The sequence below is a fragment of the Pelobates fuscus genome, chromosome 4 (assembly GCF_036172605.1).
Source record: "Pelobates fuscus isolate aPelFus1 chromosome 4, aPelFus1.pri, whole genome shotgun sequence".
Classification (NCBI taxonomy): domain Eukaryota; kingdom Metazoa; phylum Chordata; class Amphibia; order Anura; family Pelobatidae; genus Pelobates; species Pelobates fuscus.
Genome location: NC_086320.1, coordinates 347,840,780 through 347,858,227, shown reverse-complemented (window position 1 = coordinate 347,858,227; position 17,448 = coordinate 347,840,780). Strand labels below are relative to the sequence as shown.

Here is a 17,448-nt window from a genome sequence, read left to right as displayed (position 1 = left end):
ATCATAGCACCGGCAACCGTGCCTCCCTCTCTCCGGGCCGCTTGCAGTTCACTGCTAGCAGCTGGCAGGGGAGGGAGGGAGAGAGGACCCGGGAGAGCTCTAACTTGCATCTCCGCTGGTTCTCCTCTCACAAGCTTGGAGCGTTGCCGCGGTTACCATTGCAACGCTCCAAATCTCGCGAGAGTTAACTCTCACCACTGGGACCACCAGGGATTGCAGAGAATGTCCCCCCTCCCAGGCAAAGGTAAGCAGGGAGGGGGGGGATATGAAAAGTATTATTTTTAATAAAAAAATGTCATATATTTATGAATTTGCCCTCTCACTCCCACAGAACCCACAGCACACAATAACTCCCCCCATACATAAACACATTGGCCCAAACACATTGTATTGCTCACACAACCTGCCCAACACACACACTGTACCCCACATACAACCTGCCACACACACACACGCGCCCCCCCTATTCCCTTCTATTTCATTCTATTCCATTCAGCTCCTATCCCAGCAGATCCCAGGTAAATTGTTAAACTGTTCTTAAACAGTTTTACTACTTACTCTGGGAGGGCACTACGGCACTAGTGTCACCATAACCACTACAAAGTGCTGTAGTGGTTATTGTGTCTGGATTGTTAATTTAAATAATCTATCAGTGCCCCTCCCAAGATTAGTTTCTGGATCAGTGCTTGAACGGCAGCATGTCTGCCAAACAGGGGCCCAGTATATGCCGCTGCGCTGTACATATATACAACCTAGAACATTTTATGACTTGGGGCGCCTTGGAAAAATATTAAGGGCGCATTGAACCTAAAAAGTTTGAGAGCCACTGGTCTATAGATTGTCTCTTGATATTCTTTAATTTGTTGCCTAGCTGCCAGTACTGGTCCAATTTGTCTATATGGACCTTTAACATCATATTTGGTTTCCTAGGCCTTCGCCAGCTCATGTTAATATAGTGAGCATATCCCTATGTAAATCTGATGCTCTATTTGCCTCTAGTTATACTGTATATTACACTTTGTGACCGCAATTGTCCCTCTTTATTGATCTGTAATAGCATTCGGGGACGAATGACTTACAGTTTTACAGTGTCTGTTCAGCTCATTAAACAATCGGCAATATAAAGTGACAAAGAGCAACATAATCTCTTAACTAGCTCTTTAGTATTTACAGTCAATGGGCCTTCAAATAAACTACTACAGTTTTGAAAATGATCAGTAGGAAATTTGTTGCACTGCTCCAGAATTAAAGAAGATAAAGTCATTGTTCCTGCTTGTACCTCTTTATGAGAAGCACACACCACTTTGACACCTCGGTTGGCCAAGTTCAAACTACTCTGCCGAGTAGACTGATCTGGGTTCTATAATAAATGCAATACACTGACCACATTTCAAATGTGATATTAGACACCGACAGCTTTATAGTATTCCAGCATAAAATGCCTTGAATCAGCCAAAAATGAAATAAATTTATATAAAATTTATTTGCAAACTGGGGCAATTATGATCAGTAAAATCTCCAGATACTTCTTCTATAAACTATGAAACCATGGAATGACTGTTTGCTTCCAAGGGTACGGCCAACTGAAAAGCGTGTTCTGTTCAATGTAAAGTCCTAGAATTGTAGCAAGGCTCTATACCACGGTTAGGCAACCTTCAGCACACCAGATGTGGACTATATCACTCTCGATACTTTGCAAGCATTATGGGAGATGTAGTCCACAGCATCTGAAATGCAAAAGGTTGCCCAGCCCGGCTCTACACAGCTGCAAGTGCAATAGTCTATGGTGGCCCATTGACCAGAAATGCAACAAATGCAGAAATGCAAAAATAAATAGAAGGTTGGTAGTAGTAACTTTTTGTCCTGGACTTAAAGGGAGTGACAATATTGTTAGCCGTGTTATTATAACAAAATAAGGTTCTTTGTTGAATCCTTACCATTGTGCCCTGCTGAATGTGATGGTCCTCTCACAACCATTGAGGACTCATTAAATTGTCATAGGACTAGGTGAAAGTAGGGCTAGAAAAATCAAGACAACTCTTTGTTGTACATGTTTATTTTTTATATATATATATATATATATATATATATATATATATATATATACACACACATACATACATACATACAGGTGATACTCGAAAAATTAAAATATGCAAAAGTTCATTTATTTTAGTAATGCAACGTAAAAGGGGGAAACTAATATATGAGATAGACGCATTACTTGCAAAGCAAGATCGTTCAAGCCGTGATTTGTCATAAGTGCGATGATTATGGCTTACAGCTCATGAAAACCCCAAATCCACAATCTCAGTAAATTAGAATATTACATGCAATCAATAAAATGAGGCGTGTACAAAAAACAATATCGGACCTCTGAAAAGTATAAGCATGCATATGGACTCGGAACTTGGTTTGGGCCCTTTTTGCAGCAATTACTGCCTCAATGCCCCACCTCCTATAGAATGTAAGCTCGATTGAGCAGGGTCCTCTTCAACCTATTGTTCCTGTAAGTTTATTTGTAATTGTCCTACTTATAGTTAAATCCCCTCTCATAATATTGTAAAGCGCTACGGAATCTGTTGGCGCTATATAAATGGCAATAATAATAATAATAATAAATAATAATAATGCGGTGTGGCATGGAAGCTATCAGCCTGTGGCACTGTTGAGGTGTTATGGAAGACCAGGATGCTTCAATAGCGGCCTTCAGCTCTTCTGCATTGTTCGGTCTCATGTCTCATTTTTCTCTTGGCAATGCCCCATAGATTCTCTATGGGGTTCAGATCAGGCGAGTTTGGCCAATCAAGCACAGTAATCCCACGGTCATTGAACCAGGCTTTGGTGCTTTTGGCAGTGTGGGCAGGTGCCAAGTCCTGCTGGAAAATGAAGTCCGCTTCCCCATAAAGCTAGTTTGCGGAAGGAAGCATGAAGTGCACCAAAATCTCCTGGTAGACGGCTGCGTTAACCCTGGACTTAATGAAGCACAGTGGACCAACACCAGCAGCTGACATGGCTCCCCAAATCAACACAGACTGTGGAAACTTCACACTGGACTTCAAGCATCTTGCGGTGTGTGCCTCTCCATTCTTCCTCCAAACTCTGGGTCCTTGGTTTCCAAATGAGATGCAAAGAGGACTTTGGACCACTGAGCAACAGACCAGGCCTATTTTTCTTTAGCCCAGGTAAGACGCTTCTGATGTTGTTTGTTGTTCAGGAGCAGCTTGAGAAGAGGAATACGACATCTGAAGCCCATGTCCAGGATCTGTCTGTGTGTGGTGGCGGCTCTTGATGCACTGACTCCAGCCTCAGTCCACTCCTTGTGAAAGTCCCCAACACATTTGAATGGGCTTTTCCTGACAATCCTCTCCAGGCTGCGGTCATCCCTGCTGCTTGTGCACCTTTTTCTTCCACACTTTTCCCTTCCACATAACTTTCTATTTATGTGCTCTGATATAGCACTTTGGGAACATCCAACTTCCTTCGCAATTACCTTTTGAGGCTTTCCCTCCTTATGGAGGGTGTCCGTGATGGTTTTATGCACAACTGTCAGGTCAGCAGTCTTCCCCATGATTGTGATTCCTACTGAACCAGACTGAGAGACCCTTTGCAGTTGTTATGGCTTACTTAGCTGATTAGAGTGGGACACTGTGAGCCTAGAATATTGCACCTTTTCACAATATTCTAATTTACTGAGATTGTGGATTTGGGGTTTTCATGAGCTGTAAGCCATAATCATCGCACTTATGACAAATCACGGCTCGAACTTTCTTGCTTTGCATGTAATGCGTCTATCTCATATATTAGTTTCCCCCTTTTACGTTGCATGATATTCAAATTTTTCGAGTATCACCTGTTTGTATATATATATATATATATATATATATATATCATATATCCATGTCTTTTGGCATGATTCATTTAATTTCTGGGTAGACTTCACAGCTGTACACCAAGTAGTGACATCACAATGACTGTTCTAGCAAGCGTAGTGACTACAGACGGTTACACAGAGTGTAAAGGGTTACATCTCTCCATACGCTATTAGTGGTTTTGGTCCAATAGGAAATCCTGTCTCTGTAGTCGTTCTGGACGTATACTGTGAGCCTTGGATCAATAGAAGGAGTTTGTGTTTTATAGCTTCTCAGACAGTTGAACAATATATTATTTATACAAGGAGCATTGTTAAGTCATAAGAGAAATCTTATCCACAGTCTCATATGCAGCTGGAAAGAATCAAATTAACTGCTAATTTAGGTTTCCAAGCTTTTCTGGATGGAGACACATTTATTGATACAAATATTCTAAGGCACACCTTATTCTGCCTTTTACTTGGCAGACCAGGTATTTCTAAACCCTCCATGCTATTGCTGTTGGTGTTATTTAATAATACATTTAAAAAGTATATATGGTATATTTTTTATATATTCAATCTGAAATAAACAGGAAGGATCCTGCTCAATTTTAAGATTGCCTGGGTATGTCTGATTGTTGCATAAGTGGCTTCCAATAACAAAACATGTATATTTACTTTAAATATTAAATAAATAATAATAGTGAGAAGGTGAACACAAACTCCTCTCTTTTAACATCTGCAAGAGGAACTATAGTGGTTTGTCCTGTCGAGTGCCACTATACGGGCACTAAGGAAAAAAAATACAAATGCACTCTCCGACTTACAGACATTCACATATACCAACACTCACATTCACAAACAGAAATTCTCATACTTTACATCCAAAAACAAACTCCTTGAACATTATCTGTCCATGTTGTTGGCTTGGTTATTGCTTGAAATTATTGTATATTTCAGCAGGAATCCTCAAGCTGTGATAGCTGGTTCAGCAGTAAAATAAAGGATCAATCTCATAATATTGTAAAGCGCTATGTTGGCGCTATATAAATGATGATAATAATAATGAAGCTGAGCGGATGATAGATTGAGACTTTCAGCATTTTGACAGATTTTACAGACTCTTTGAGATATTTTATAACTGCAGAAGGTGCTGTTTTCTACAGAGTTTACAGACATGTGTGGCGGAACCAACCTCGCCACTGAGAACTGGAGAAGCCTGGTTGCTAGCCTCCTGCCCAGTGATTATGGTCCCTGGGAGATATTGCCCTTTAAGGGACTGAATTGGGGCTTATGGACTGCTACCATAATGTACTGACCCTTTAAGAACTACATTTGGGCATGTTTTAGTTTATATTGCTGCTGCTGGCTCTTTTAGAATCATCCGTGGACATATTGGGACGTTTGGGAATAATGTCCCTTTAAGACTTTGTAACATATCACAGTAATACTGTCTTAAATATTATGTTGGTATTTATTTGTTCTGTTAAACTGGGGATATGTAGAAATGTGTGTTTTATGTGTTAAATGTATCAGTATGTAATTTTATGTCTTTTACTGTCTTTTTGTCTGCCATGTGGGTAATGGAGTTTTGCCCTGTCCTTGGAGATAATTAGATTCCTTCCCCAATTATCTCCAGGCCAGAGGGGAGGGATTGTGAGGCATTGTGGGAGGTAACCGGTCTGAGCTGGAAAGTCATGCTGACAGGGGTTTTAAAAGATACTATTACTAACTTTTGAACCCCTGGTCAGATTCATGCCATTTTTAAATATGTTGTTCCCCTGAATGGATTGATTGTGGATATGTATTTTTTTATGTGAATGTGATGTATGGTTTTGAAGTTATAAATATTGGGTAAAAAGTATATTTTAAACTGTATGAATAATGGGATTATGTGTCACACTAAGGGGAGGGGATGTGTGGGTTGCACCCGTGATGCTATTGGTTATTTTAGGCCTCCCCCTGGGTGTGGCCTGTATGTGTACAGTTGTAATAAAAGCCAGGCTGGATGTGCCAGTCCAGAGTTCCTGTTTAACCCTCAAAGTGAAGTGTCGTCTCATTATTGGGGGAGCATTTATTGCATGCTGTTCCAGTTTGACTGCTAGGAGTGCAAACCTATTCGTATGGTTCCTATTCAACTGTCTACAGCATTCAGAGGCTTGAGAGGATTCATATGCTTCTCTGATTCGGTGATTGTGGTGTCTGCCAGAGTGCTTGGAGTCCTCAAGAAACGCTAGGAGCATCCATTAACGGAGGTACCCAGTCGGGGTGCCAGGCGATCCGTTACAATATGTAACTCCCGAACGGTGTTTGTGCATAGAACGGTCATAAGACTTTTTTATGTTCTTTGTTTCCTTTCAGGTCGAGTGGTGTCTTACAGAAACAGTACAGACTAGTAACATTGTTATAGCTGAGGACTAGACTGGGAATCTCCCATAAACAGGGCCCTCAATCAGTCTGTCCTGTGCGTCCAATTTGTCTGGTTACAAATACGTGTCTGTTAGTCCACCCATTGTACAGCGTTACGGAACTATAAATACTAATAATAATATACTGGGTTTCTCCTCTTCATTCTGTTAGTACCTACAAGATGTAAATAGGGCTGAAAGTGAATCTGCAGTGTATCAGAGTTCGATGGCAACAAAACACAGTGTGCAGTGTAATACAGAGCTCCACTCTGACATACAAGAACAGGTCAAACAGCTTTAAAGCAAGCAGGTGCTTACTAATTTATTTACACATTTTAAATATTGTGTTAAATGATAATGTAAATGATCTCAGAAGTAAACAATGGCTTGGCCATCCGTATGTTCAATTCTCTGTAAAACAACAGACTTTTTGGTTTATGTAAAAGTTGTTAGCCGTTCCTTAGACATGCAGCAAAAGCCATGATTGATTGTTCTTAGATTTTGTCTTATCAACACACCGAAAACTGAACGTGTGAAACGAACATTAGTGATATGATCTTTTCCTCAGCTGTATATGGATCCGAGGGTAAGACAGGCCAGCCTCCATCCTCACTACATTTAATATACAGATGTTGATGCCATCAAACTAAATTATATCCTGTAATCTTGGAAGTGGTAACCTGCCAAGCCTGATTAATAGGGTGCTATTAACGCAAAGCCAATGATTCCCCTTCCTTGCATCATGAAATAAAATACAGTGCACTTTGATCTGTTTCTCTCAAATGCTTCGCACATATGGATAGACCAATAGTGCTGGTTATTGCGAAATCTTTAATAAAAACTAAAATCGATGTCCCTGCCACATCATAAAACTGTGGGTTTTACTGTTCACAGAGAAGAATGTTTTACGGAGTGACTATGAGTCTGAAAATTTCCATGATGACGTACTAAAGTAGAAACACACGTGCATGCGCATGTTGTATGTTTGGTGTGTGAAGACCGCATATATCAAATGTGAACTAGAAGATATATTCAGAAGTATTAAACACAAAATGACTTTATAAAACTTTATAAATAAGTAACTAAGAAACTTTGTTAAGGGATGCAAAGGATTATGGGGAGTGAAAACCTGCAATAAATCACCTGTGGATATCAAATATTTGCTCCAAGTAGGGAAATGACATGTTTAGGAACTATATTTCCCCATGTTGCTTAGCAAGGCAGACCAGGCAATTTTTTATTTTTTTTAGTCTTCAATTATATGATATATACCAAGCACAGGATCGTCTTGCTGTTATTACTGGACATGAAATAGTTTTTTGTCTGCTGCTGCACTTCTATTTAAGGTTCGGTGTGCTATGCGTTAGAGATCACATTTTGGATTTTAATATTGCGGCTTGTCGACGTAAAGGAGTCTAGCTATATTCCTCTGACTTTTCTTAACAAGGTGGTTTATAGCATAGTATATCGTACAGTTCTATATTAACTTTATAAACAATTCTACCAAGTATCTTATCATGTATGTATTATGAGTTGCATTATTCTGTTTGGCAATTGCATTCACAGTCAGTTATGTGATCCCAGAGTATTCATTTTTTATGTTGTAGCAAAACTAATACTGGAAATGTAAGAAAAAGGCCAACTGTTATTTTTATGTTTACCGTATTTAAATATTTATTTTAATATATAAATGAGGATTGCCAATTGTTTATAAAATCAGTAGACTTCCTAGCTCAGACCCAATTACACCTCTGAATATAAGCATGTATTTCTTCATGCTGGAGTTCACATTGATGTACGAGTTGTAGGTGGTTGGATGAAGACCGTAAAATTCATATAATACTTTAATATATATTAAACACACTCTCCATCACATTAAACACAGCACTCCCATATTCCACACTATGTTCACAGAAAGAAATACATTCAAATACACACAAGGGTTTATTTTCTAAACATAAAACGGCATTTAATCAAAATCCAAATTGCAAAATATTCCTCCTGTAGCGGATTTGTGTTTAGCGAATACATCTCGGTGTTTTGAGGGTGAGGTATAGGTACTTGAAATGTTAATTTAGCATTTCTTTTATTTAAAATGTTCTCCTTTCATCCTCTGTTCACTGCCATTACAGTCCTTATATTGGAGCAACAGTGTTTTACAATGACAAATGCATCCTGGCAGGGTCACTGCAGACAGCAGCGAAGAACCTGCTACATTTACTCAGAAGAAGACCCTAATTAGATCCCCTGTGCTGGTTTCATATAAAGCAGTAGAATGTAAGCTCGATTCCTATAGAATGTAAGCTCGATTGAGCAGGGTCCTCTTCAACCTATTGTTCCTGTAAGTTTATTTGTAATTGTCCTATTTATAGTTAAATCCCCTCTCATAATATTGTAAAGCGCTACATAAATGGCAATAATAAAAAATAATAATAGGGAGAACTTGAAATCACCAGCTGAAGTAAAAAGAATATTCCTGACACTATATTGCTGGAATGCAGCATTAGGTCCCCGGACCCCTCTGTTGAGATTAAAGGTCCTTTTACGCCAAGCCACTCCAGTCTCACCACGGCTGTCCCCGCCTACGTGGCTGAAATCATCAATTTCTATGGTCTCAGCCAATCTAGTGCTTTCTCCCCTAGGAAAGCGCTGGGAGGCTATTGCGCATGTGCGGTGAAACACCGTGCTGCACCAATCAGCATCTCCTCTCAGAGATTCACTGAATCAATGCATCTCTACAGGGAACGTTCAGATCCTCCATACGGAGCGTGGAGACACTGAACACTAGTGCTGTACAGACACAGGAAGCACCTCTAGTGGCAGTCTGAGTGACTGCCACTAGAGGTGTTACCAGGGCCGCCATCAGGGGGTGACAACCGTGACGGTTGTCACGGGCCCGGCGGTCCTGGGGGGCCCGGACTGCTTTGGCAGTCCAGGGCCCCACAATTACTTAATGCACATATATATAGCGATCATCGCTATATATATGTGCAGCCGCGGGCCCCCCGGCTCCCTATACTTGCAGAGGGGGCCCAGCGGCCTGCAAAAGCACTTTCCAGCATTTCCCTCGCTCTAACTCCCGCGAGACGTGCGGCCGTTAGAGCGTTGCCATGGCAACGCTCCGCGCGGCGCGCACACCACATCTCGCGGGAGTGAGAGCAGGAAATGCTGTCAAGTCCTCCTGCAGGCCGCTGGGCCCCCTCTGCAAGTATAGGGAGCCGGGGGGCCCGCAATTCCACCTGACCGGACCACCAGGGATCAAAGGATCTTCCCCCCTCCCTGAATCAGGTAAGAAACAGGGAGGGGGGAATAACAAAAATACATTTAAATTACTATTACTACATTTACATGCATACACTACTAAACACATACACACACTGCATTCATTACACTGACACACACACTGCATTCACTGCACTGACACTCACTGCACTAACACACTGCACTCACACACACACTGCATCCACTGCATTCACTACACTGACACACACTGCACTAACACACACTGCATTCACTACACTGACACACACACTGCATTCACTACACTGACACACACTGCATTCACTACACTGACACACACTGCATCCACTGCACTGACACACACACTGCATTCACTACACTGACACACACTGCATTCACTGCACTGACACACTGCACTGACACACACACTGCATCCACGGCACTGACACACACACTGCATCCACGGCACTGACACACACACTGCATCCACTGCACTGACACACACACTGCATCCACTGCACTGACACACACACTGCATTCACTACACTGACACACACTGCACTGACACACACACTGCATTCACTACACTGACACACACTCTGCCTTCATTGCACTGACACACACTGCATTCATTGCACTGACACACACTGCATTCATTACACTGACAGACACACTGCATTCATTACACTGACAGACACACTGCATTCATTACACTGACAGACACACTGCATGCATTACACTGACACACACTGCATTCATTACACTGACACACACTGCATTCATTACACTGACACACTCTGCATTCACTACACTGACACACTGCATTCACTGCACTGACACACTGCATTCACTGCACTGACACTCACTGCACTAACACACACACTGCATTCACTACACTGACACATACGCACTGCATTCACTGCACTAACACTCACTGCATTAACACTCACTGCACTAACACAAACACTGCATTCACTGCACTAACACACACACTGCATTCACTGCACTAACACACACACTGCATTCACTGCACTGACACACACACTGCATTCATTGCACTGACACACACACTGCATTCATTGCACTGACACACACTCTGCATTCACTGCACTAACACACACACTGCATCCACCGCACTGACACACACTGCATCCACCGCACTGACACACACTGCATCCACCGCACTGACACACACACTGCATCCACCGCACTGACACACACACTGCATCCACCGCACTGACACACACACTACATTCACTACACTGACACACACACTGCATTCACTGCACTGACACACACTGCACTAACACACACAGACTGCATTCACTACACTGACACACTGCATTCACTACACTGACACACACTGCATTCACTACACTGACACACACTGCATTCACTACACTGACACACACTCTGCATTCACTGCACTAACACTCACTGCACTAACACACACTGCATTCACTGCACTAACATACACACTGTATCCACTACACTAACACACATACTGCATTCATTGAGGGGGAGGCTGGCCGGCCGGGCAGGGAGGGAGGCCCAGACTGTGCTTTGTCAGGGGCCCCAAAATTTCTGGTGGCGGCCCTGGGTGTTACTAGGTGGAAGTGTTCACAGTACTATAGACAGGCTATAGACACTAGAACCACTAAATTAAGTTATAGTGTCCTGGCCGCATAGCGGTGATCAAAATGAACACATTACCCAGAATATTATACCTATTCCCCTTATCAATACCAACGACATTCTTCGCCATCCTGAAAGCTGCATTCCTAACATATATCTGGAAAGGACAGAGACCGCGCCTACGATACGAACTCCTCTGCCAGCCCAGAAGAAACTGAGGATTAGCACTCCCAGACATACGGAAATACCATCATGCAACTGCCCTACAGAGAATCCTAGAATGGCATACTAATCCCCGACACAAACAATGGGTAGCTCTGGATAGAACCGTGCCCGAAAACCCATCCATCTTCGCCTCAGTATGGAACACGAAAACGACAACACAAGGAGAACTGAACAAGCTTTCCCCGACGAACCAGACTCTTCAGACATGGTCGGTAATACGGAGAACAACAACCGTCTCCACCACACCTAGTACTAGACCACTCTGACAGATAACCAGCTACTGGGGGGGGGGGGGACTACCTGCCAGTGCCTGGACCTTCCTAGGAGGAGAAGACTTTGTTCCTCTCCACAGAACACTAACTGCCACTGGACTGAAAGCCCTGGAACAAATGGAGGGTATACCGACCCCCATGCACAAATACAGGTATGCGCAACTGACACACTTATCATACAATACCAGATAAAGCCGCAGCGCATAGAACCCTCACATGGTTCGAAGAGCTTTGTGACCAAAAAACGACCGTGCAGAAACCAACCTCAACCCTGTACCAACACCTAATCACGATTCACCAGAATATAGCACTGCCATACAAAAGACGGTGGGAACGACTCACAGACAGGACATTCACAGACGCACAGTGGGACAAAATTCTAATTCTCCACCAAAAATCCTCCATCAGCTCGTCCTATCAATAAATGAATTACAAATTATTGACGTTCTGGTACAGAACCCCAGACCTCTTACACAAAATATTCCCCACCACCCCGGCGACATGCTGGAGATGTGAGACGGAAGTGGGCACAGTGAAACACATATGGTGGGAATGCGTCAAAATCAAACCATACTGGAACCAGATCACGACCCGCATCAAAGATGTCCTATGAATTGCGACGCAACTATCCATGGCAAACATACTCCTCCACCACACACACGAACCGATCTCAAAATACAAAATCTATTTTACACCACCTCCTCGACGCCGCCAAGGCACTAATACCCACCTTATGGAAACTAACTCAAGCCCCCACGATGGAACAATGGCTTACCAGAGTGGAAGAAATCAGAGCCGCGGAAGAAATGCACGCGACCCTGATGGAAACTCACAAAACATGTAGACAAATGGCAGCCCTGGATAATATACATGGCAAGAAGGGACCGGGGGGATGCGGTCGACGGTGGCGGAGACTGAGGGGACGGAGCTACTCCCACTGCACCCTGCATGCCCAGTACCCCCATAACTCCCCCACCCCACTACACCACACACAGTCACTTGCGCAACAGCATAACCCAACCTGCCCAGACACGCACATCACATACACTTCAAAAACGTTATACCACACAGACACTACACAAACACACACTCCCGCAGCCACACAAAAGATGCCGCGCACTCAAGTTCAGACCGACATGACTACTAAAAAACACCAAGACACACTAGAAAAACACCATCATGGCACTCAACCACACGCGTCCTAAGACTACCTCAAACACTAGACTTACAGGGACTCCACACCCACTACTAACACAACACACATGGAAACCATACCCACGCGTCCACTTCAATCAACAATGAGCCACAAACACGCAAGGAAAAACCCTCCAAAACCAACCACTCACCCCCACATACCACACAACACATCTCACTAGAACGGCATAGATGTCAACAGACGAAGGCTAACCACACACACACAGCCATTATTAAGGACACCATACCACCTACCTAGACCGATACACATATCCAGAAGCCCAATACACAACGCCAACAGAGAATGACGACACGACGACCAGAAAGTTAATGACACATTCAAGTACTAACTACACTCAATGTTTTCCCTATTGTTAACATTTATGGAGGCCTGCAAGCCTCGCTGCTTTGAAAGTTCCATTGTTACCGGTTTATAATGTTCGGAATCATAACAACACGAAGTAACGATACATACACTTTAAAAAAAAATAAAAAAAATATGCACAATCCTCCCCAAGCATATTCCCACGCGCAAGTTGCGATTACGATGTACAGTTAAAGTTTTGCTGAAACAAAGATCGCTTAATTAATTCCTATGGCAATGTTATGATGTTTAACCCCTTAAGGACACATGACATGTGTGACATGTCATGATTCCCTTTTATTCCAGAAGTTTGGTCCTTAAGGGGTTAAAGTTTTGCTGAAACTAAGATCGCGTTTAAATGATTATCAGAGAAGACACTAAGCTGTGCTTGCTTGGAGAGAAAAGAACGTTTGACTTTCAGCATATTTTTTTCTTGGCTACAATCCAGAAGTTAATTACCCCAGGTGGGTATGTGGGTGGGCGTCCATGTGCACTCCAGATACATCCAGGAAATGGTGACCAGATAACACTCCCCCATCAGCAGGACACAGGACACCTGTAATCCATCTGTACTCACATGCCACTGCATTGCTCCAGATTGCAAGGAACACTCCGGGTATAAAGCTGATCGGTTTGCTAGAATGCAATACAGCATATTTTTCGAAGACACAGAACACAGACAGTGACTAGGATAAAAGATAGCAACATTTCAAATGGAATCTTCAGTATGTGTGTTTTTTCATTGATCTACAAACCAGCGGCTCAGCTAGTACACTGAACTAACTTGACCGCTAGAACAAAATAAAATAAGGTGACCAGTGTTTGTATATACATTATTAAAATTTATTCAAAAAAAACTTTTATCATTTGTTTCAATACACATGGATTTTTACAACTAAGTAAATTATTAACACAAACCTTTATAAACTTTTTGTTACTAAACAGCGAGTTACAATTTCAAAACAGAACCTCACTGAAGCCATTTAACAGAAACAAGCGTGTTTCATAAACCACCACGGAAAGGATTTAAAATACCCCAGAAAAATATAAAAATAAATTAAATTTCTTTTTTTGCCTTTTAATCTGCCGATTAGAAATATTACAAATCAAAATAGTATTATTGTTTCTATATGAATTTTATTTTTTAATCTTTTAAAACAATACAAAAAAAAAACCCTACAGATTTTCCAAAAAGCTTATATACAGAATGAGGTAAGATCTGTGCAGTGAAAACCTAAAGACACATTAGAGAATTAACGTGCTCTTTTAGCCGAATACACAGTGCGGGTCAAATTACAGTGGGGCCTATTTCACTACTATCATTAATAATGCAAACATTTAAACTACAGATAAGCAGTCCTTTTGCCAGCTCTGCTTAAACAATGTCGTGTTGCACACACAAAGTAATAAAGCTGCATTATTTTCCTTTTAATGACACCATTGGTGTTAGTGAACAATTTAAGTCATTACTGGTTTCTACGCTTTTAGCACAAAAACTCCAGGTTGTCCATGAACTTAATGTGTATTTAACAGAGGGGTGAGGGGCAAAGTTTGGGCAGTCAAAGCAAAATATATGAAACCGCCAATTCTGCAATCCCAGGTTGCTCCCTAAATGTTGCAGGACTCAACCGCTATAGGTTGCCGCTGTAGGTTGCCCAACACTTTTCAAGAGTTGATTTGAGTTTAATTTAAGGTTGCATAACTCATTAGTGAACATATAAATTATTACCAAAAACAGCCAAACAGTGGCATAGAAAAAATAACAGGCTGCTAGTGCAACTAGCATATTTACTGATAAACACCATTGCCTTATATGTGGACAGCTACCCCGCCATGAATTTGCGCTCTAAGCTTTGCGACAGGCACTTGCATTGGAGTAATATGAAAACAAGAGTCGTTCTCTGCAATTTTTCTCTTCTACAAAAGTCCGCAGAAAACACTAATTGCTGGGATAGATATCCAAGTAACATTTTATACACACTATGTTGTGTGTAATTATGCTTGAGTGTGCACACGTTCGTATTAGTTGATTAATACCTTTAAAAGACTTAGTGGCAAGACAGTGTTTGAAGGTCGTCCTGGTAAACCCTGAATACACATTTCACCACGATTCCAGCCAAAGGCAAAGGCCAGTACTTCGCGGTTAATTGCCAATAAAACATTTGGTCAGTTCATTGCCTCGTTTAGTACCATCCAACCTCCACGTTGGATTTCAGTCATACTTAAAACAGTGACTTTACCTTTCTCAGATTTTGCTCTCAGAATACACACATTTCAGTGCAACAAATATCTTAAAATAAAATAAATATCTAAAACTTTAGAGCGCGGTTTCTACCTCCCTCCTCCCCCCATCTGGACTAGGAGGGTGAATAAAGGATTTATCCTTCTGGTACTGAAGGGATACACGGTCTCCGTTTGCATTGTTCCATGACCACAAAAAGGAAGACATCTGTTTAGAGTGTGCCAAGTGCCAGGATGAGATTGGTTTATCCACTTCTTCAAAAAAAAATTCAACTTTTATCGTGCATTACTGGTCCGGTTTTATCTCCAAGCCTCTAGGGTTAAAGAAAGAGAATGAGAATACAGCTAGGACTCAAATCGCACATTAATGGCAGGCATTGTGAAGTCTCCTAGTTTATGTAAATCAGCGTGCCCCTATTTTGTTTATATTGTAAGAAAGGTGCTTTGTTTATGTCCCACAATGTGTCTTTCTTTAGTGTTTCTATGTGTTAAGGACCAGAGCTATTTCGCTCTGTTTGTTCTCCCATTGTCTCCCTCTTGCTCATTTAGTGTACACAAAAATGTAGTTTTTTTTTTTTTGTTTTTTTTAACCCAAGACAGGTAGGAACTTTCTTTGAAAGAAAAAAACAACAAAAAAAAAAAAAACACATTTTATATATATATTCTGATATACAGTCAAGCTGTCAATCATTTTGCATATGTTTGTGTGTGTAAAAAAAATAAATATATATATATATATATATATATATATATATATACACAACATTTAAAAAATTTTTTATACACAAACGTATGCAAAATGATTGACAGTTTGACTATATTTATATACACAAACATACGCAAAACAATTGACAGTCTGACTTCATTGTGTTTCTTTTGATCTTGAAAAAGACGCATAAATGTCGAAACGTTGATCATTTGGATGAAAATATGTTTTTCGTTGGACGCATAAATACACAATAATAATAAAAAAACAAGTTGGTCAGGCTTGTGCACTTCTTTCACTGTCTAGTCCAGTTAAATTTAAAGTGACACTATAGTCACCAAAACAACTTTACCTTAATGGAGCAGTTTATGTGTATAGATCATGCCCCTGCTGTCTTAATGCTCAATTCTCTGCTATTAAGGAGGAAAAATCACTTTGTTTACGAAAGCCCTAGTAACACCTCCCGGCATGTGACTTGCACAGCCTTCTTAAACACTTCCTGTAAAGAGTCATCTAATGTCTAACACTTCCTTTATTGCAAATTCTGTTTAATTTAGAATTTCATATCTCCTGCTCTATTAATAGAGTGCAAAAATCTGCAGAAGCTTCCTGCATGTAATTACAGTTCAATTTACAGAACAGGAGGTAAAAACTTTTAAAACAATCTGATTGAAAATAAAACCAATTATTCCCATGCAGGGTGTGTCAGTCACAGCCAGGAGAGGTGTGGCTAGGGCTGCATAAACATAAACAAAAGTGATTTAACTCCTAAATGGCAGTGAATTGAGCAGTCAGACTTCAGATGTATGATCTATACACCAAAACTGCTTCAGTAAGCTAAAGTTGATTTGGTGACTATAGTGTCCCTTTAAATATACATTGTGTAAATAAATAAAATAAATAAAAATTACTCATACACATATGTCATATCATTATTTAGCTGCTTCTGTGCACAACAACAAAGCCAACTTGAAGATAGAAAGACAGAATATATTTAATAGTCAGTATTTTGCATGTCATAGTAATGTTTGTTTTGGATCCTATATATTATGTAACACTAACTTGCATAAGCACACCCCAGGGGCTTGGCATGAATGCTAAACACACATTGAGAAGAGCAAGACTGATTGCAATTTAAAGGAATTCAAAAACCATTTAATTCAAGTTTACATATTTGTGTTTCTGAATCTAGTGGTACCACTGGTCCAATCTTTATATTTAAAGAGATACGTTAGGCATCAAAACAACTTTAGCTTAATGGGGGTGTATAGCACATGCGCCAGATTTGAGCAGTTAGGACTACAGGGGCA

General features: G+C 41.1%; 1 protein-coding gene across 5 annotated transcripts in view; it reads right to left on the bottom strand.

Annotated features, from left to right (window-relative positions):
• Positions 1-14,012: 14,012 nt before the first annotated feature.
• The window catches only part of MLLT10 (MLLT10 histone lysine methyltransferase DOT1L cofactor), a 182,673-nt gene continuing 179,237 nt past the window's right edge, over positions 14,013-17,448 (bottom strand). For all 5 annotated transcript variants that reach the window (XM_063452530.1, XM_063452533.1, XM_063452532.1 and 2 more), the window contains one exon: positions 14,013-15,746. In XM_063452530.1, coding sequence (XP_063308600.1) covers positions 15,702-15,746 — 45 coding nt within the window. In that variant the 3' untranslated portion in view covers positions 14,013-15,701. The remainder of the gene's footprint in view (positions 15,747-17,448) is intronic.